Source organism: Pelobates fuscus, chromosome 7, assembly GCF_036172605.1.
Source record: "Pelobates fuscus isolate aPelFus1 chromosome 7, aPelFus1.pri, whole genome shotgun sequence".
NCBI classification, from domain to species: Eukaryota; Metazoa; Chordata; class Amphibia; order Anura; family Pelobatidae; genus Pelobates; species Pelobates fuscus.
Window position 1 is genome coordinate 102,593,977 of NC_086323.1, and position 20,527 is coordinate 102,614,503.

Here is a 20,527-nt window from a genome sequence, read left to right on the forward strand (position 1 = left end):
ATACCTTGTAAATGAAAATTACACTCTATGTACAGAAAATACACCCTAAAGTCATAAAATAAACGTTGTATATAAATAATTCGCTTATTTGCCTATTCAATGCCTGTTTGCAAAGTTCCATACATACGGTACTCTAAATTAAATATTAAATGTCATGTTCAGGATTATTCACTGAAGTCGTAGAGCCCGGGGTTAGGATTATGACAAATAGACTCCAATATCATCTGGGGCATTTGAATAGCAACATTATTCTCAAGACCTGTCTATGTTTGGATTTTGCAATCCAGCCTTTGAATCAGACTGAAAACAGATCAGATTCCAGCCAACGGAATGGCTGGACTCCAGAACTGAATGATGGCATTTCTTAACCAAATGCTATCATTCAATGAAATTGGCCACTATCTGCCTGCAAATTCAGTTTAGGTAATTCCCTGTTATTCCCTGCGCAAGGGGCAGCTAGGTTACACTGAAATGTGCTCCTTAATGGCAATTTCTGTGCAGGTACACAGATTGTGAACCTGACAAGCTGAAAATCAAGAAATTAGCATATTCATAATGTGACTTGCTTGCAGTCTGCAGGTCTAATTACACTCCAGGGAAATACACAATTACACGGCTCGGCATTCTTTATAGATAACATATGATCTTGACGAGAATCTGTTTTAAGCAGGAAAAGATTGTCTACTCTAAATACCAGATGCTAATCATGCTTCATTGTCTGTGATGTAATGGCGGCTTGGCACATTTTGCTGGGGACAGGAACAGCCATTAAAAAGCCACATTCCATCAGGTTCCAGAGGAGTCTATGGTTTAGAGCAGGGATCCCCAGATGTTGTAGAATGTAGATATTTGCATGCCTTTAGAATGACAAAGCATCATGGAAGCTGTAGTTTTAAAACACCTGGGGATCTACCTTTTGGGCACCCCTGGTTTAGAGAGTGTCTGTTGCTCTCTTTTTATCTCTGCCTTTGTATATTTTCCTATAAAACTGAAAATACCTTCTGCATTAATTATTATCTGTTTCTGTCAAATCTATGCTTGCTGTCTCTAGACATAAAATTATTAAAAGGGACAGTCCATTCAAATACTTCAAACTGTTAAAGTAATTTGGGCTTAACGATATGTTATCCCCTCTTATTTTAGAAAAGTGCTAATTTCAAGAGATATCAGCACTTTTATAAATTTCCCTTAGCAAGACCTTTCAGATGTCAAGCAGAAAGTCCTGAGTGTGTACTTCAAATAAGAAGGTAGTGTTTTCTGGTGTGTCCCACCGATTACACACAAGTCATCAGTAATCATAACCCGGTTACTGATGAGGAGACTCTCCCTGTGCTGGAATATAGGTGAATGATTTTAACAATTTTAAAATGGGGGCTAAACTAAATCTAAAATAAATACTCCAATAAAAAAATAACATTAATACAAAATAAATACATTAAAGGACCACTATAGTGCCAGGAAAACATACTCGTTTTCCTGGCACTATAGTGCCCTGAGGGTGCCTCCACCCTCAGGGTCCCCCTCCCGCCCGGCTCTGGAAATGGGAAAAGGGGTAAAACTTACCTTTTTCCAGCGCTGGGCGGGGAGCTCTCTGCCTCCGATCCTCCTCCGTTCTGCCCCGTCGGCTGAATGCGCACGCGCGGCAAGAGCTGCGCGCGCATTCAGCCGGTCGCATAGGAAAGCATTTACAATGCTTTCCTATGGACGCTTGCGTGCTCTCACTGTGATTTTCACAGTGAGAATCACGCAAGCGCCTCTAGCGGCTGTCAATGAGACTGCCGCTAGAGGCTTTGGGGGAAGGCTTAACCCATTTATAAACATAGCAGTTTCTCTGAAACTGCTATGTTTATAAAAAAAATGGGTTAACCCTAGCTGGACCTGGCACCCAGACCACTTCATTAAGCTGAAGTGGTCTGGGTGCCTAGAGTGGTCCTTTAATGCATGGCTGGTGTTGTGGTTGCTGCTTAATATGTAAAACATGCAGACATGATCTTGACCACACATTAGAATAAGAAATACCTCTGATCTCAGCAAAGCTTCTGCCATTTCCACGCACTACAATCTCAGGGCAGAGATGGCCAAACTTTTATCCCCTATTTGTTGAAGACCTGCAATTTTGTGATGCTTTGCCAGACTTCTTCAACAGCTGGGGGTCTTTTGATTTTCCACCCTTGGTCTCCGGTTTACAGAATGGCAACACAGACAGGCAAAAAAATAATAATACATATGACAGCCCTGTGGTTTACATCTTGAAGTCTCCTTGTCAGTTAACAGTTAAGTGAATAAGCCTCTTTGCCGTTATTGAGCTGGCCAAAGTGGAAACAAGTGGAGTTGTGCAAACTGACATTAAGTCCACATGCCTCCCGTAACTGCCCTTTAAATCGCATTCTCGTTTTTCTGAGTTATTGAATGATATTGCAGATTTAAGAAAATGTATGTGAAGCACGCGTAAGGAAATGACATTCTATTCATGTCTATCCACAGGCAGCTGCATCAGGAGAAACCTCTTCAATTAGCGGGTATCTGCATCGTTGCAAGAAAGGCAAAAAATACTGGAAGAAAAGATGGTTTGTTATTAAAGGCAAAGTACTGTACACCTATACAGCATGCGAGGTGAGCTTACGGGGAACGTCCGGCTGTTCTTCCAGTAAAGGGATGCTGCTGCATAGGACAATTAAATGTTTCCTTTGTGAAAATAAATCCTATTAGACATAGGCCTCAATTTAATATTGTTGGATTTAATATTTCTGGCTAAAGTGATTTTTTTTCAATATATTAAAATATCGAAATATATGTCATGTATATGAAAAAATATAAGACTATATCTAAAAATATCAAAATATTACATAATTAAAATAGTGTTCATAATATTTAAAAAATTTAAAAGATTAACCAAAAATATGAAATAATTTGGAAAACGTATCAAAAAATATTAAATCGAGGCCATTGTGCTTTCTTTAATGCTTGCTTCTTAGTAAATCACATAACCTTAGTCTGTTTTCACCCTGCTAAAAACTACAGCTTATTTTCATTGTATGGTACAGCATCAGAAAAAACATTACGTTAAGGCCAGTGGCCAATTAAGGTTTCATATATCCAGTGGCCATATGTATCTATATACTTGGAAACCAAAATGTAAATTACACACACATAAACCTCTACGCATACACAGCAGTGCCCCAGAATATCATTGAATAGCTAGAAATAACACAATATTTATTCAGAATAATACTCTGAAATGATTGCATATTTATTTGTGAAGGTTCCTAGATTATCTTTTACACTGGTGTCATTTTTTATTTAATGCTCCCAGTGTGGACATTCTTAGAAATGTAAAGAAATATTATATTTATATGTTTTTAAAATACACCTCTGAGAGTCAAAACTATATTAGACCAAATCAACAGTATTACACCAAAAATAAAGACATTATAAAAGTATTTTTTATACAGAGGTGTACATTTTTTTATTTTTTTTTTAAATGCCTATGTCATTTCTGTGTCTGTTTTTCGTGGACATCATTCATTCTTTCATTTAATCAGTGTTCCATGAATTCCGTGTTTTTTGCATGTCTTTTTTTTCTCGCAGGACTGTCTGTAAGCTTAGTGTTTGTGTTGATGCAGTTTTGTGTGTGGTGGAGGCCTAGTTATCAAATCCCAAGATGTACTAAGTTCAGGTGCACCCAAATCGATTATTCTATTATGAAAATCCACTATCGATGAGGGAAAATTCTTAGTTTATCATTGCTGCCAATTCCTTCTGTTCTATAAAACTAAACTCAGCAGGATCACATGGCAGTTCAGAATCTTCCAGATTCACCGTTAAGTGTAAGGAAAGCTGCAGAGTTCACATAGATCCCTTAGCTGAAGAGTTCAAATAATAAAAAAAAAATGTATCCCGGTATCTTGTATAATAAAGTAGATGTCCAAATCTGTAGGAAAAATAGTAATTCTTCTTATGTTAATTATATTTAAATATAGAGTGTTTTTTTGTAATTGTCCCTCTTTTAGTGTAACTTGATTATAAACCAATGTTATGAGGTGTAAGAAAAAGGAGTGTTTCAACAGCAAAATGTAATTAATATTCTGACTTGATCTAGCTGCCTGTGAGAAAGAAAGGCCATAAGATAAAGTTTACATGTAGATCCAGCACAGGGCTGGAAAATTGGTGCATTATAAGTTAATCTTGCCGGACAAATCTTGATTCCTTGAAATTGTTTTCTTTATCCTTTTCTAGGACAAAGTTGCCACAGAAAGTTTACCTCTATTAGGTTTCCGTATTGTGCCAGATAACTGGGACAGGAACCCTAAACTAGGAACCGTCTTCCAACTTTACCACAAAGAGACCTTGTTTTATAGTTTCAAAGCCGCAGACACCAATTCAGCTATCAGGTACCAGCCTGTCCCTTGCCTTTCTGTGCAGGCTTTATTGCATTTTAATTGTTATACGGTCCATTGCATAATTTCGCAAAATGTCCTGGATGTACCTTGCAAGAGGTATGTAGAGAATTTGTCTAATTGTCTTCCCTGGGATAATATAAGGGATTCAGGACTTTAGGGACCCCTATACCTCTTCCTACTGGGGAAGGAAGGTAATAGTACTCTGCAAAAAATGGTGGAATCTGCCTCAAGTAGTGGGCAGGAGGTAGTCTCAGCCCAACGGTGGGTTAGACAGAACAGTATGGGTGCAGAAGTAAACAACTATTATCTCCAGGGCAAATAGGAGGATTGGCCATGGTAATCAAGCCCAATGACTGGATGGAAATCACAACAAACCAGTATTGTCGAAGGTTGCTTAGCACTGATTTGGGTCAAAGGAACATTAGCAATGGGATAGTACAGGTAGTTTCTGTATGTTTGGTGCTCACTCAATAAAAGGTTTATTTAAGTAAATATTGAGCTACAGCAAGGGGCAAGCTGTCCTGCAAAATACAGGATAAATACTAAAGTTGGGAAGGTATAACTCCGTCACCACAAATGATACTGGGAGAGCCAGCACTTGGCAGAGTGTTCACAGACAAATTAAATTAAATCATTAAGGGTTAATTCTTAAATTTTAGGACCAAATAGCTGAATTTGTCTATTCTGGCCTAAAATGTGAAATTCAGTTTAAATCATATTTGAGTTCCTAACATTCCACACTTCAGTGGATAACCTTGTCTGTTTGAGTGATATAATGGTAGTTTAGTTTGTTTTTGTTTTATTTCAGAATCAGTCATTATCATTTAAGTACCATCATGTTACAATGCATTGTTAAAAAAAAAAAAAAAAAAAAAAGAATAGTAAAAGTATCCACCGGTTTTATTTACAATGCATTGTTATGTTTTGTTATTGATCATTTTGCATGTCGTGGCCCCCGTGCACTGTATTGTTATGGCCGGAATGCAATCGTGCATGCTCACCTTCTGCTAAATCCTGAGGGTGCACCCCAGTGTGGTCGTTCAGCTGCTGTACAGGGGAGTAGAGTTTTTGCATAACTGTCATCATGGCATAAAGTTGGTTAAGACACCACTTTTGGCTGTAACGGAACTGCAGTGTCCTCTGGCCTTTTAACAGTTATAATGAAGTTGCAATGTATGATATGCTTAAAGGAAAGCCCTTTCTATTTTTTACAAATGAAATAGACAGGGAATGTATTGGTTAATATGGATAACAGCCAGCCATATTCAAAATAATGAAATGTTTCACAGCCCATTCTCAACATTGCCTCTATTCACTGACTTCACACAAGCTTTGTAAGTGTTAAATATAAATGTTTAAGCAGCGTTAATAACTATTCTGTAAGTGAAACCCCCATAGTGTTTGAGTGCCTTACTTAGATGTTGTCATAAATCTTCCTATTCAAGATATCTTGTGAAAGAGAAGAAGAAACACTAATAGTGCAGACTTTTTATAGACATTTAATATCATCAAGATAAAGTAAGACAAATCCACAAAATTAGTGGCACAGGTGAAACACAATGTCTGCAATACTGCCAATATACATACAGCTTTGTATACCTGAACATAGTCCACCAGACTTCTGGCACCCACGGGAACACGTCCAATAAAGTACCGATGGATCGAACGTGGAAGTCCTTTTGGGATGTAAATTGTGATCAATCAATGTAATAAACATGCTGACATCAACACATTTTATTTTGATGAGTTTTATTCCTTAGTTTGTTCAGGGTGTGACACTGATTCCATGAGTCACTATTACCTCTTACCTTTTCCATACTAAAATATGGAGACTTGTATCAAAATCTATGTGCCAATTGAGCACGAACGGTGATTACACTTACATTTACCCTCTTACAATTACAGTTACAATTATTAATATAGCGCCGACATTTTCCGCAGCTCTGTACAAAAGGTAAACAAAACAAACACTACAAACACCTGAAGAGGGCTCTGCCCAAATAGTTTACAATCCAAGAGACTAGCTTAGTCATGTGTATATTGTAAGTATGTAGGTTTATTTGAAAGGATACTCATTATTGATGGGTGTACTTTTCACTTTGCACTCTGTGCTGAAACATTTTTTCCTATCGAAATATAACCTAATTTCATTCATTCTTTTGCAGGTGGGTTGAGGTCATGAAAGCTGCAACTGTATTATAGCATTTAACAATTATGGACAGAAAGAGACTGGCTTAGCTCACAAACATTATCCGAATGTCTTTTTTTTTTTACCAGTCTCCGAATGTAAAGAAAAATGAATGCTTGGAAGACAAAGTTCAAATGCTTCGAACTAGGCCTCCACTTACGCATTGTGCACATGGATTGAATAACGCCTTCCATTGTCTTTAAAAGAACAGAGTTTAGTTAAACAGTGTTATGTTTGTTTTTTTATACTATAACGACCAGCAAAATGTACATCGCTCCAAAACGTTTATGCTGGAAGACCAATAAAGTTATAAAAATGTTTTTCGTTTTATTTTTACATTTTATGTATCACGTTTGGGGGCGGGGTATTATTTGAAAATCATAAAATCCATCTATACTGGGACAGTATACGGGGACAGTTATCTGGCCAGGCAAATATGTTAAATACAGAGAACAAGAAACTGGAGCAAAACGGGGTGCTGCTTTTCCTTGCTAAACATTAAGCATTGTTTATTTTACATAGTTCCTATGTTTCAGACTGATGGCTTCGTACTGATAGCTGTTTGTAAGTCTTTTTTTTTTTTAATTGCTGTGGTCCTCATGATTTTTTTTTTTTTGAGTTTTTGAGGGGCCTGTATGATGCTCAGTGGATTTACAAAAGTGCATTAATATAAAGCAGCACCAGTTATGTTTACAGCACCCAGCATGCTTCCATGATGAAACCAACCAATCTGTTGGCACACCATCAGTTGAACAATTGCCTAATTGGAGACGTACCATGTACTTTCAACTTCCCATCGGTGTTCAGACACAGGAGCCTGTCAATAGAACTACCCACATGAACCTTTTTTTCCAATTCTTCCGTAAAAGTCAATTATTCCGTTGTTTTCCTTACTTTGATGAACAGATAATTAACTTTTAACAATGTAACTTCCGTTATTTTATTTTACAGAGACGCACTGATCTTGCAGCTGTCTCTCTGTATTGCGCATCCTCTGTAAACCAGATCCACATCACCAATGTAAAGAATATATATATATTTATAGGGATTTTTTGCATACTGCAGTTATCTCTGTTTTACAATTATGTTGTTTACCAAGAAATTACTACTATGAGACAAAAATAGCCTTAATATGAAAATAAACACTGGTTATTTGCAAGTTCTCTAGAAATTCTGACTCATCTCTTTTGATAAATATGCAATAAATTTAATTAAATGATAGAAATATTTTGAAGTCTGTTGTCATTTAATGAATATCCGATGCGTGACTTAAGAGTGTAATCATAGCATTTTTAAATGCATTTTTCGAACTTTACAGAAAATTTGCAGCAGCTTAGCATACGGAATGAACAACTTGTGATTATAATACTATTTAAGAGTACAGGCATATGCAGTAGTATGCTGTATTTTGTTCTGAACAACACAGTGGGGATTGGCTGCTTGGGACTGTTGTTTAGCATTAAACTACTGTATTCAAAAGCGGTTTGAGACTTAATGAAAGAAATGGCACCAGGGGACTCCAGGAACTATAACCACTTTAATGAGATCAAGTAGCTACAGCCGCCAGATTGCGCCTTCATGGTGTTGCAGAATTTATTTTATGTTGATTATATTGCATTTACAGAATGGTTCTAAATGAAGAATCGGAGTCACGATGAAAACTGTTTACAACATTAGATAAACAGACAATAAATATGCAATCTAATAACTTCAGAATACTGCATAGGCAGAATATGTAAATTAGACTCAGGTGATAATGTTGGACAGGATCCATACACTAACACTTGTAGAAATGGGGGTTTTAACCATTTGTAGGATTTTTTTTTGTATTGTGACATGGCAATGTAAAGAATGGCAGATGACTGGAAGCATAGTCAGAAAATAGGCAGAGGTCCTAGCATATGTCTCTATGTGAATGGTAGAGGTATGTTATTATAAGTTTCTGTACGATGTCTGATATGAGTTGGTTATTTAATTTGCTATTGAGGTAGTGCATATAGCTGTTGATACCAACAGATGGCGCTATACAGGCTCCATTGCCAAATCCACCTAGTTGGTAGCAAGCATCATCAGGACAGGAGACCTAACAAAATATTGTACAATAAACAAATACGTTATACACACCCTGCACCTATATAGGGCACAGGGTGAGTTGGAAATAGGAGTAGTCCAGAGTCCTACATAAAGTGTTCGTCTGATGGTGACTACCGCAGTCACTGTGTGTATATTTTGTCTGAATATGTGTGTCATTGTGTGCATTATAATGTGTGTACCTGCCATGTATAACAGAGGTGGGTATTCTAACTCCATTTATCTTACCACTCGCCCAGAATCCCACCAGAGAAAAATACTGGCCTCTGCATAGCCAGCCAGACAGCCTCAAACACGGTGCTGATAAAATACCAGCTATCCCAACTCCATGCAACATTCAAGACACAAGAAGCTATTATTTAGGTTGTAGTGGTTATGGTGCCAGGGTTGCTCAATAACCCTCCACCCCCATTCCCCACTGTAGAGTCCAAAAGGTTTTTTTGGTTTTTTTCCCCTCTGGGTTTGCCAACCAAGCGACCTGCCCGCTTCCACTACCAGGGCTGGAGAACCAGAGGTCCCTAAGCAGCTCTCCTGAGCAGTGCAGTGTGTATCTTATTGACTCAGAACATCATCAGCAAATAATTAGCAAAATTAGCCAATTAAAAAGCATATCCCTAATCCAAGAAACAATGATCAGCCATTCAGTGAGTAGAAGTACAAGGAAGAGATGCTACACATACAGACTTTAACCACCATGACCACTTAAAATCCTTGAAACATTGGTAGTGATGAGTACACTTTATAGCTGGGCTAGTAGCATAGGACTTGATATTTAAAGCTGTGTGCTACAGAATAAAATAATGGACCCAGTGACACTACACTCAAACTCTTGTGTGCCTTTGTTAAGTCGTTTAGTCTGGGTGAAAAGAATTAAATATTACAGAGACTGTCTGCCTTTATTCTATGTCTGCAGATTTATTCAAATGTGGACTGAAAATGGAAAGAGACAGTGTTATTGCCATGGCTAATTTAGAAAGATGAATTCCACGTTATACTCACTGTGACAGCATTTATAGTGGTATTTATACTATGTCTGCGCTAAATGTGTCATAAGGGACTAGAATAATTACATCTTTTAAACATGTAAAGTATTGATATTGGTTGATTTGCACTTTTGCTACATATCTCATTTTTTCCCCCAAAATATTTTATATCTGTTCTGTTACTGCTATTGTAATGCGGTATAGTTTACACATTCCACACAAGACGTGTTGCATAATATTAGATAAAAATATTACAGCAGGAGCAGCAATTACAGCCTCATCTCCGCTTAGAAACAATTGAATTCTCTCATCACTTTTTCCAGCAATAAACTCATCTGGTCAATGAATAAATGACTGAGATTACCTGCACAAATATCAGTTTGCATTTTAGAAGTTTATCCAATAAAGAGTAAAATGATATTGATTAATTAGCTACTGACTTATCAATTATAGGACAAAAAGAGCTGAAGATTTCTGTCCAACGTTCATACATAGGCCTGGACTAGACTTTGCAAATCAATCGTCAGCTCACAGTTTAGTGAATAAACCACTTAGTGTTACGGTTTCCAAAATATCAACATTGCACGAGAGGCAAGATGTGCATTTAACAAAATGAAGCAGCTTTCACATTAACCCCTTCCGGGTGAATGACGTACCAGGAGAGACACGGCAAACTGACCCTAAAGGATGAGTGAAAATCCCGACACATAACCTGGAAATCATGGCAGGCAAGTATGTATCCTGCAGTCTATAGGTTAAAGGACCACTTTATTTCAATAAAGTGGTCTGGGTGCAGCGGTCCTACTTATTAATCAGCTTAACTAATTATTAACAAACCATAAATATCTATTGATGTCTTATAGTAAAAGGAATATCTGTGTCTAACTTTATTATTCAGGTCAGTGAACAACAAAAAGAAAATAGAACTCTTCATGATAATAAACAGTTTAGACACCTATTTCAAGAATATACAAAGCAGTTGCAAAGCTTTAAAAAACTGGAAATACCTCCTTTGCACTAGATGTTAGATTTGATGTGCCCGCCCAGTGGCGGAACTACCGCGGTCGCAACTGCGACCAGGCCCGACCGCCCTGTGAACCCCTGCGACCAGGTACACTCCAGCCATGTGTTGCGGCCCTGGCCCACGCGGTATATCCGCCGAGGCCACATGTTAAGGAGCCCATCGGGTGGCCCATGCTGTTAGGAAATTTATTTACAGGGGGCCCGGTCAATGCTGCGGCGCTTTAACTCTTTTATGACATCAGAGTGCAGTGACGAAGTGACTGCACCGGTCACTTCCTCCCTTCAATCACAAAGCCCATGCAGGAAGAAGAGAGGAGGGAGTCAGAGTGGGAACTCTGATTTCCATCAGCTTGAGACACTGGACCACAGGGAAAGTCACCGTACTGCACCTAAAAGGTAGGAAACAGGACGGTGACATTTTGCATATGTCTCTGTGTGTGTGTGTCTGTATGTATGTGTGTGTCTGTATGTATGTGTTTGTATGTCTGTCTTGATATAGAGCTAAATATTGATCTTTGTTATATTCAGAGGAAGCCAAATTATTATTATTACAAGTGCACTTGGAGGAGCGTCAATTAGACAACAGACATCTGTTATTCAAAATAAGCCTCTCATTTATTAATTTGGGTTTTTATACATTAAAACGTAAGTGCTTATGTACAAATACTCATAGGACAGTAGAAGGAAGGGAGTGAAAGGGTGAAAGGAGTACAGATAAGACATAGGGATGAACGTCATGTACATATAACAAATAAGTTCAGAGAAAGAACTGAATGATTTGAGACGAGACAGCTCAGGTGGGGCTATCTGCTCCCGGAACTAGACATATATGGTCTTAAGTGTTGCTTTAAGCATCAAGCATTTCCTGAGTCCAAGTTAGCCAATTTTAATATAGGATATCATTATATGACACCTATAAGCTTGAACCTTGGAATGAAGATAAATTCTATCACAATCCCCTCTTTTGATTCAAGGGTCACGCAAATGTCTAAGGTATTTCCAGGCCTGCTAGCCAAAGCCTGTGGGACTTTCATTTATTTCTTCACCACGGTTCCCTTGGACTGAGAGACCACCAGAATCAGCTGAGGAGAGTTCCTTCATTTGTTAGACGAAGTCGGAGCTGGAATGTAAGTTAAGGTACGACCAACCGTAGGTTTGTTTTTACATAGAGAGCTTAGTAGATATGAGAAAAATCTAAAGGTTAGAAAAATGGCCATAATAACAAATACAGCTAATAGCAAAAAGTACAACATTTTCTTAATTAATAAAGTCAACCATGTTCCTAGCCCAAATGTCCAATTCCAATCCTCAAAGAAGCCGTTATCCTGTTTGATATCCTGTACTAAGTCATGTAAATCTTTTATATGTTTATGGATCATATTGCCATGGTCCGATAGGTTAAAACAGCACATACCTTCAATAGCTTCACAGCCTAAGTCATGTTTCATTAGTAAGTAGTCAGTCTAGTCAAGTAGTGTGTCTGTGTTTGTATGGGATGGGGGGTAGACATATGGAGGGGACCCCATGGCAATTTTTGCACTGTGGCCCAGTGGTTTCTAGTTACGCCTCTGTGCCCGCCCCTGTTAGCTGAGTACCATGCCATATAGTTATCTACAGCTAATATATGCAAAATATTGTATTATATCATATTAGCCTTGTGCATTAACATGGGCACTATAAGACCATAGCAGTATTTATTATTTTAAAGTCACCATTGTTAAAGCAATTAGTTTGTCCAGCTAGGTATATACACATAGAAAGGTTCAAATGGTTTTGAAGTGCAGTACTTGTTGAAAATGGTTATTGAAAGAACACTGTATTCTTCCATGTGGGTAAGGGGTGCTTGTAGGTTTGAAGAACACAGGACCCTTCCAAGAAACTGGTACCTCCAACCAGGGCTGCCATCAGAAATTTTGGGGCCCCTGACACAGCTCAAGGTCTGGGCCCCCCGGCGCCTGCACCCGAGCCCCCCCTTCCCTCCCCCCCGAGTCCGCCCACAGGGATGCAGTGTCTGCAGGGCCGGTGCAAGGATTTTTGCCGCCCTAGGCAAAAGTAAAGTTTGCCACCCCCCATGTGACATCACAATGCCCCACCCATATGATCTGCCATGTTAACTAACACAGTGCTGCAGTGCCGCTGTGTTTACAATAAAAGGCCTGCAGGGACAGGCTATAGACACCAGAACCACTACATTAAGCTGCAGTGTTCTGGGGACTATAGTGTCCCTTTAATGTGAGGTAAATTAGAGATTAGTGCCACGAATAATATACTAGATTGCCTACTTACAACCAGATGAGGATGATGATGGGCTTCAGCTGCCGTCTGGCTCCACTGGTCTGGTGTAGAACAGGCTCTCTGGAGGCGGTTTGTAACTGTGGTCACAAAAATCAATGTTCTGGGAGAACGGGAAGCAGCTCCATTTTGTGAGGGCCCTTTACACAGCTCAAGGTCTGGGTCCCAGGGTCCACCTTCATGTTCCACCAATGAGTTTGTTCACAGGGGTGTGTGTGTGTGGGGGGGGGGGGGGGGGATGTCCTGATGTGTGTAAGGAATGCATTGTGTGAATCTGTGTTTGTATGTGTAAGGGCTGCAAGGTGAGTTTGTGTATGTATGGGATGCAGTGTGTGTGTCTGTAAGGGATGCACTGAGTGTGTGGAAGGGGTGCATTGTGTGTTGCTGTGTGTAAGGGATGCATTGCTTGTGTATGTGTGTCTGTGTGTAATGCATTGTGTGTTTTTCTGTGTGCAAGGGGTGCATTGTGTGTGTGATGGATATCAATCTCTGCCCCTACCCCTGTCAATTTCCTTCTTCTCCCCCCTCCAATTTCCTTCCTCCCTCCCCCTCCAATTTCCTTCCTCCCTCCCCCCTCAAATTTCTTTCCTCCCTCCCCCCTCAAATTTCCTTCCTCTCCCCCCTCAAATTTCCTCCCTTCCTCTCCCCCTCCCTCAAATTTCCTCCCTCCCTCTCTGTCACGTCTAAACATTTGTTATGAAGGAACACAACTGCAGATTTCGTATAGTTTGAATATTTATTATAAAAAGTAAAAGGTATTGACTTAAATTCCAATTTACAGGTACTGTAGCTTTAAGTAGTAAACGATAACTGAAGTCCACAATTATATGCACTGTAGCTTTAAGTAGTAAACGATAACTGAAGTCCACAATTATAGGCACTGTAGCTTTAAGTAATAAACGATAACTGAAGTCCACAATTATAGGCACTGTAGCTTTAAGTAGTAAACGATAGCAATTAGCAGACACTGAATCAGAAAGAGTCCTTTAGTAGTATTAATTAATTAGGTGATAAGAAGTTACAATAGACTTAAACTGAAGTAAGACAGATGCAGCTAACTGAGACAAAGTATGAGTTGAAGTTAGCTGTAAGGAGGTTGTTTTAACGAAGGACTTTGGAGACAGGAAATAACAGCTTTGAGATGCAATGCTTATCACAGAGGTTTTACTTAGCTTCCGGCACATAGAACACTGGTTCCCGAGATCTCCTCAGAGGCGGTTTATCCTGAATGGTGAGAGTTCAGCTTTAGTCGTGGATGAGGAAAGGTGAAGGGAACTTGAAGTCTTCCAGTCCGGTCCGGTAACAGAGGGCTTTCACAACGATGTTGCAGCAGGTTCGTGAGTACGGAACGTAGTTCAATAAACCAGCGTCGATCAGCTGGTGCGGTCAGATTAAATAGGGAGACAGTGTCATAAAGAGGTGTGGCTAAGCTCCGTGGAACCAGGAAGTAAGAGGATATCATAATTAAGGCATGACAGTATCCCCTCCTTAATGAGCAACCTCTGGGTGCTATTGACTTGGCTTAGAAGGGTAACGTTTGTGAAATTTGGAAATTAATTTGTCAGCATGAACGACAGAGGAGTTTTCCCATGTATCTTCATCAATTCCATATCCTTTCCATCTGATGAGGTATTGTAAGGAGCCACGATGGATCCTTGAATCCAGTATACTTTGAATTTCGTATTCTTCTTCACCCTGGACCAATATGGGATCAGGAGAAGTAATGACATTTCTTTGGAAAGGGTCAGGATGATGAGGCTTCAACAAGGACACATGAAAAACAGGATGTAGCTTTAAAGTTGGTGGAAGTTTCAATTTAACAACATTACGGTTGATAACCGATATTATTGGAAAAGGACCAAGAAAAAGGGAATTTAACTTCTTTGATGGACGGTTTATAGAGATGTTCTTTGAGGAAAGCCAGACAAGATCACCGATTTCATAAGAGGGTGAAGGTTGTTCCACCAAGAAGTCCATAGAAATGGATTGCCAAGGCCGTTCAGGAATCGGTAATTTCAATAATTGACCGAATGGTCGATGATGGACATGTTTGGATCTTTGGCATATAGAACAAGATTTGACATAAGATTCAATAGTTCGGTCTTGACGAGGCCACCAATAGTATCTCTTAGACAATTCAAGGGTCTTTTTCATACCTGGATGACCTGCCAGAGGAGAATCATGAATAAATTCAAGTACTTTAATTCTGAAAGAGGGAGTTACATAAATCCGGTCTTTAAAATAGTAGAGACCGTTTTTCTTGGATAATTTCATTGATTTAGGAAGTTCAAGAGCATCTTCACTGAGATCTTTAATGTCGTCAATAAGAGAAGATAAGATTCCAATGACTGTAGGAGGAGGAAACTCCAGTTCGGTGTCAGAACAACATGAGGTTTTAGCTGGTTCTTGAGTACGGAACGTAGTTCAATAATCCAGCGTCGATCAGCCGGTGCGGTCAGATTAAATAGGGAGACCGTGTCATAAAGAGGTGTGGCTAAGCTCCGTGGAACCAGGAAGTAAGAGGATATCATAATTAAGGCATGACACTCTCCCCCCTCACTCCCTCAAATTTCCTCCCTTCCCTCTCCCCCCACTCATTCAAATTTCCTCCCTCCCTCTCCCCCCACCCACTCAAATTTCATCCCTCCCTCTCCCCCCCACCCCCACCCACTCAAATTTCCTCCCTCTCCACCCCCCACCCCCACCCACTCAAATTTCCTCCCTCTCCACCCCCCACCCCACCCACTCAAATTTCCTCCCTCTCTCCCCCCCACCCCCACCCACTCAAATTTCCTCCCTCTCCACCCCCACCCACTCAAATTTCCTCCCTCTCTCCCCCCCACCCCCACCCACTCAAATTTCCTCCCTCTCCCCCCCCCACTCACTCAAATTTCTCCCTCCCTCTCCCCCACCCCACTCACTCAAATTTCTCCCTCCCTCTCCCCCACCCCACTCACTCAAATTTCTCCCTCCCTCTCCCCCACCCCACTCACTCAAATTTCTCCCTCCATCTCCCCCATCCCATTCACTCAAATTTCTCCCTCCCTCTCCCCCACCCCACTCACTCAAATTTCTTCCTCCCTCTCCCCCACTCACTCACTCACTCACTCAAATTTCTCCCTGACACCCGGCGGGCGCGCGAGGGAGCCCTCTCCCTGGCTGAGTGCTTCCTCTTCAGCTCCCTTGCGCGCCGCGTACTGATGCCGGAGCCGGAAGATGACGTCATCTTCCTGCTCCGGCATCAGTACGGTGCGCGAGGGAGCTGAAGAGGAAGCACTCAGAGGAGAGTGCTCCCTCGCGCGCCCGCCGGTTGTCAGCAGGGCCAGCCTCTGGGGGGCCCTGAGGTGACCGGCTACTGGGCCCCCCAGGAGAAGAGGCTGGCCCAGTGGGTACATACCGGGGTCGCAGGGCCCCCTGCGACCCGGTATGTACCAACTGAATGTGGGGCCCGGACGACTTGAGCAGTCCGGGCCCCCAGGACCGCCGGGCCTATGACAACCGTTGCGGTTGTCATGCCCTGATGGCGGCCCTGCCTCCAACTAGGGATCCACTTGGTGGCAAGGAGCTGGATCCCCAATTTTTTTCACTGATTTTGCACAAAAATCACCTACTCAACCTTTGTGTGGTGTGTGCGTGAAATTTGCTACAAGTTGTAAAACATGCTGATTTCTTGCAATTTATATGAGCAACAGAGAAGTTTAACTATGTGTATTCTGCCAAAGTGAGTAATAAAATGTAACTAATAAGCCATAGTTCGATGCATGTATTCCATCACAAAAAATGAAAGAAAAAAAGACAGCTCATCCTTTGCACAAATCACAATAAGTTATATAGCGCCAACATATTCAAAAGTGCTGTACACTTACTAGGCCTACAATAAACTATTTTATTACTATTACTTTTATTGTGTAACTATAAGGCATTCTCTTCTTTTTATTGTAAAAGCTCCTGGATAAATTGTATCTTTTCTACGTTAATCCTTGGGATTTGGTGAAACCCCACTCACTCCAGTTTTCGAGCTTCCACGTATTACTCTGTCTTGTTCCCTCTTATTTTCTGATAGCCATTACTTTTGTCTTTCAGTTTTGTTTATTTATTGCTACAATAAACTAGGCCTACAATAAACATATACAGCATGTAGCGGAGAGCCGATCTTGCACAGCTATTCTCCACTAGAGATTCCAGTGAGGCTCAGGAACAAGGTGATGTTAAGTCCATAGGCAAGGTTTCCAGCAGGTAAAGTAATACAGCAGTATCCCCATCGCAATCCCAATAACTGGACGACACACAGTTTCAGGAGTAGACTGACAAGCTTTATTCCACAGTTCCTTATAAAGCCCTCTCCCATGCAAGGGAGGAGGTTCTAACACTTAAGACATTATCCAATCTCTAAGTAGTAACCTCCCACAGATCTCCTCCCCTCCTCTAGCATCATAATCCCCTTATTGTGTACACAGTTTTCCCCGAGTTTTGGATGTACCCTAAATACTTGGGGTACATCCACAAATCCAACATCCCCAGATAGCTCTATTCTGGGGGACCAACATACTTAAAAATTAGCCCATTCGGATGAATGGTTCGTGAGATATGGGGTTCCAAAGATTTGACCGACCGCATGGGTAAAGTATCCGAAAACAGTTCCATGCATTTTGGCCCTGCGGTCGGTCACAAACAAGGGAATGAAAACAGGCGAATTGCCTGTGTTATAGAGCCTGGAGAGGGTTTGAATGAATTCCCTTGTTTATGGGGCTCTTTCTACCGAACGGCGGGTCATTCGGTAGTTTCCATACGAATTTCTGGAAGTATGGAGGTCTCAGCGGTGTTTGCCTAATCAAGTGTCCGATTTTAGTTCCAGACACTCGACGGCAAAACACCGCTGTTCGGTAGTTTAAGATGGCCGCCGCCACGTGTTTGTTTCCCGAATGGCGGCCACCCAGAGGACAAAGACCACACTGCATTGATTGCCAATTACCTGTTTGCAACATTGTTGCAAACGGTAATTGGAGGCACACTCATTCCTGGGTGGTCTGGTTGTTCGGTAGTTTCATTCCCTTGTTTTATTTGAATGATTCTACCGAACAACTAGAGGAATACAATTCTTTACATACATTTAACTGTCATTATACCCGGATACCATGCTTTCTATACATGTACATACACATTAAACCAGCCATATGACCAAATACACTTATTCTCATACATGTCGTGGGACAGCCCGGTACCAATCCGCTACACTGCTCCCCCTTGCCCACAAGCCGGCATACACAGTCTGATCCAACACGGATCGGCTTGGGGATGTCCGGGGGCTCACGGATCATTTCTCTAAGTCAGTTTGTCTTGACAACCCGTCAGCATTTCCATTCTGCTTACCCGGCCGGTACTGGATATTAAAGTCAAAAGGCTGTAGCGCCAAACTCCAGCGCAGCAGCCTGGCGTTGTCTCCAGCCACCCGGTTCAGCCAGACTAACGGGTTGTGATCCGTGAGCAAGGAAAAGGGCTGTCCATATAAATAGGGTTGTAGCTTCTTTAGGGCCCACACCACAGCCAGGCATTCCTTTTCGATGGCGGCGTAGCTTACTTCTCGAGGTAACAGTTTGCGACTGATGTAAGCCACTGGATGTTCCCCGCCATCGGCCCCGACTTGACTCAGTACTGCCCCCAATCCAAACATAGAAGCGTCTGTGTGAACAAGAAAACGTTTAGTTGGATTGGGAGCTGCCAAGACAGGGGCATTTATCAATGCATTTTTCAATTGTTGGAATGCCTGCTCACACTCCGGGGTCCAGTTTACTTGGCGGGGAAGGTTCTTACGGGTCAGGTCAGTGAGGGGTTTGGCCAGGGCGCTATAATTGGGAACAAACTTCCGGTAATACCCTGCTGTCCCTAGAAACGCTAAAACCTGGGTCTTAGTCCTAGGGGTGGGCCACTGGGCTACAGCCTCTACTTTGGCGGGTTCGGGTTTTTGTTTACCGCACCCTACTCTATGTCCCAGGTATTGTACCTCAGCCATGCCGATACTACACTTGGCCGGCTTCAAGGTCAGACCTGCTTCCCTTATCCTATCTAGTACAGCTCCGATGTGAGCTAAGTGTTCCTGCCACGTATTGCTAAAAATAGCAATATCGTCCAGGTAGGCACATGTATAGTCCTGGAATCCATCTAGGAGTCGATCCACCATCCTTTGGAAGGTGGCTGGGGCGTTTTTCATCCCAAATGGCATGACCTTAAACTGGTACAAGCCAAATGGGGTGACAAAGGCCGACTTCGGGATGGCGTCTGGGGCCAGGGGGATTTGCCAATACCCTTTACACAAGTCAATAGTGGTGAGGTATTGGCCCCTGGCCATTCTGTCCAGTAACTCGTCTATCCGGGGCATCGGATAGGCGTCAGATACAGTCTTCTCGTTCAATCTCCTATAGTCCACGCAGAAGCGGGTCGTACCGTCTCGCTTTGGTACGAGGACTACAGGAGATGCCCAAGGACTGTCTGAGGGTTCAATCACCCCCAGTTGGAGCATTTCGTCGATCTCCTTACGCATGCTTGCCCGTACCGCTTCTGGAATGCGGTATGGCGTCTGGCGCATGGGTAGTTGCCCTGGGGTCTCGACCCGGTGAGTTGCCAGAGGCGTGTATCCAGGTACATTAGAGAACGTGTCGCGTTTCTCTTCCAATAGTTGCTGTACCTCGATCCGCTCCTGTGGGCTCAGCCGATCTCCCAGCGTAACCTCCCCTAAATCTCCGGACAGCTGCCCATCCCCCAGCAAATCGGGGAGGGGTAAGCTGTCAAACTCTTCCGTGTTAGGGGCACAGATGGCGGTTACCTCCTCAGTACGCTCGTGGTAGGGCTTCAGCATGTTCACATGGAGCATGCGTCGCCCCCCAGTCCCTGTGCAGGGGCCGATAATATAGGTGGTATCGCATCTTTGCTCCACCACCTTATATGGGCCCTGCCAGGCGGCCTGTAACTTATCATGTCGGACAGGTTTTAAAATTAGTACCTTCTGCCCGACCTGAAAGCTACGGTCCCTGGCTCCCCGATCATACCATGTACGCTGGCGGGTCTGGGCCTCCTGAAGGTTTTCCCGTACCGTCTTGGTCAACGCTTCTAGGCGGTCCCGAAAGGCCAACACATATGGTAGGATGGGAGTGCCATCTGTGCTCCGGTCTCCCTCCCAATGCTCTCTAATAAGATCCAATGGGCCTCGGACCCTCCTTCCAAACAATAATTCAAACGGGGAGAACCCTGTGGATTCCTGCGGCACCTCCCGGTATGCAAATAGGAGGTGCGGCAGGAATCGTTCCCAGTCCTTGTGGGTCTCTGCGAAGGTTCGGAGCATCTGCTTCAAGGTACCATTGAATCGTTCGCAGAGCCCGTTCGTCTGGGGGTGGTAAGGGGCGCTGATAATAGGCTTAATGCCACAGATCCTCCAGAGGTGTTGGGTGAATTCTGCGGTAAACTGGGTACCCTGATCCGAGATAATCTCCCTGGGTAATCCCATCCGGGAGAATATCCGCATGAGGGCATCCGCGACCGTCTCAGCGTGGATGTTG

The 20,527-nt window shown here is 42.2% G+C and overlaps 1 protein-coding gene across 2 annotated transcripts in view; it reads left to right on the plus strand.

Moving 5' to 3' along the window:
- The window catches only part of FGD5 (FYVE, RhoGEF and PH domain containing 5), a 122,921-nt gene extending 115,171 nt beyond the window's left edge, over positions 1–7,750 (plus strand). The window contains exons 19-21 of one of the 2 annotated variants that reach the window (XM_063426299.1): positions 2,485–2,613; positions 4,237–4,391; positions 6,566–7,750. In XM_063426299.1, coding sequence (XP_063282369.1) covers positions 2,485–2,613; positions 4,237–4,391; positions 6,566–6,602 — 321 coding nt within the window. In that variant the 3' untranslated portion in view covers positions 6,603–7,750. Of the gene's footprint in view, positions 1–2,484; positions 2,614–4,236; positions 4,392–6,565 lie in introns of those variants that run through there. The other variant, XM_063426300.1, reaches the window with a different exon arrangement.
- The last annotated feature ends 12,777 nt before the right edge of the window (positions 7,751–20,527 follow it).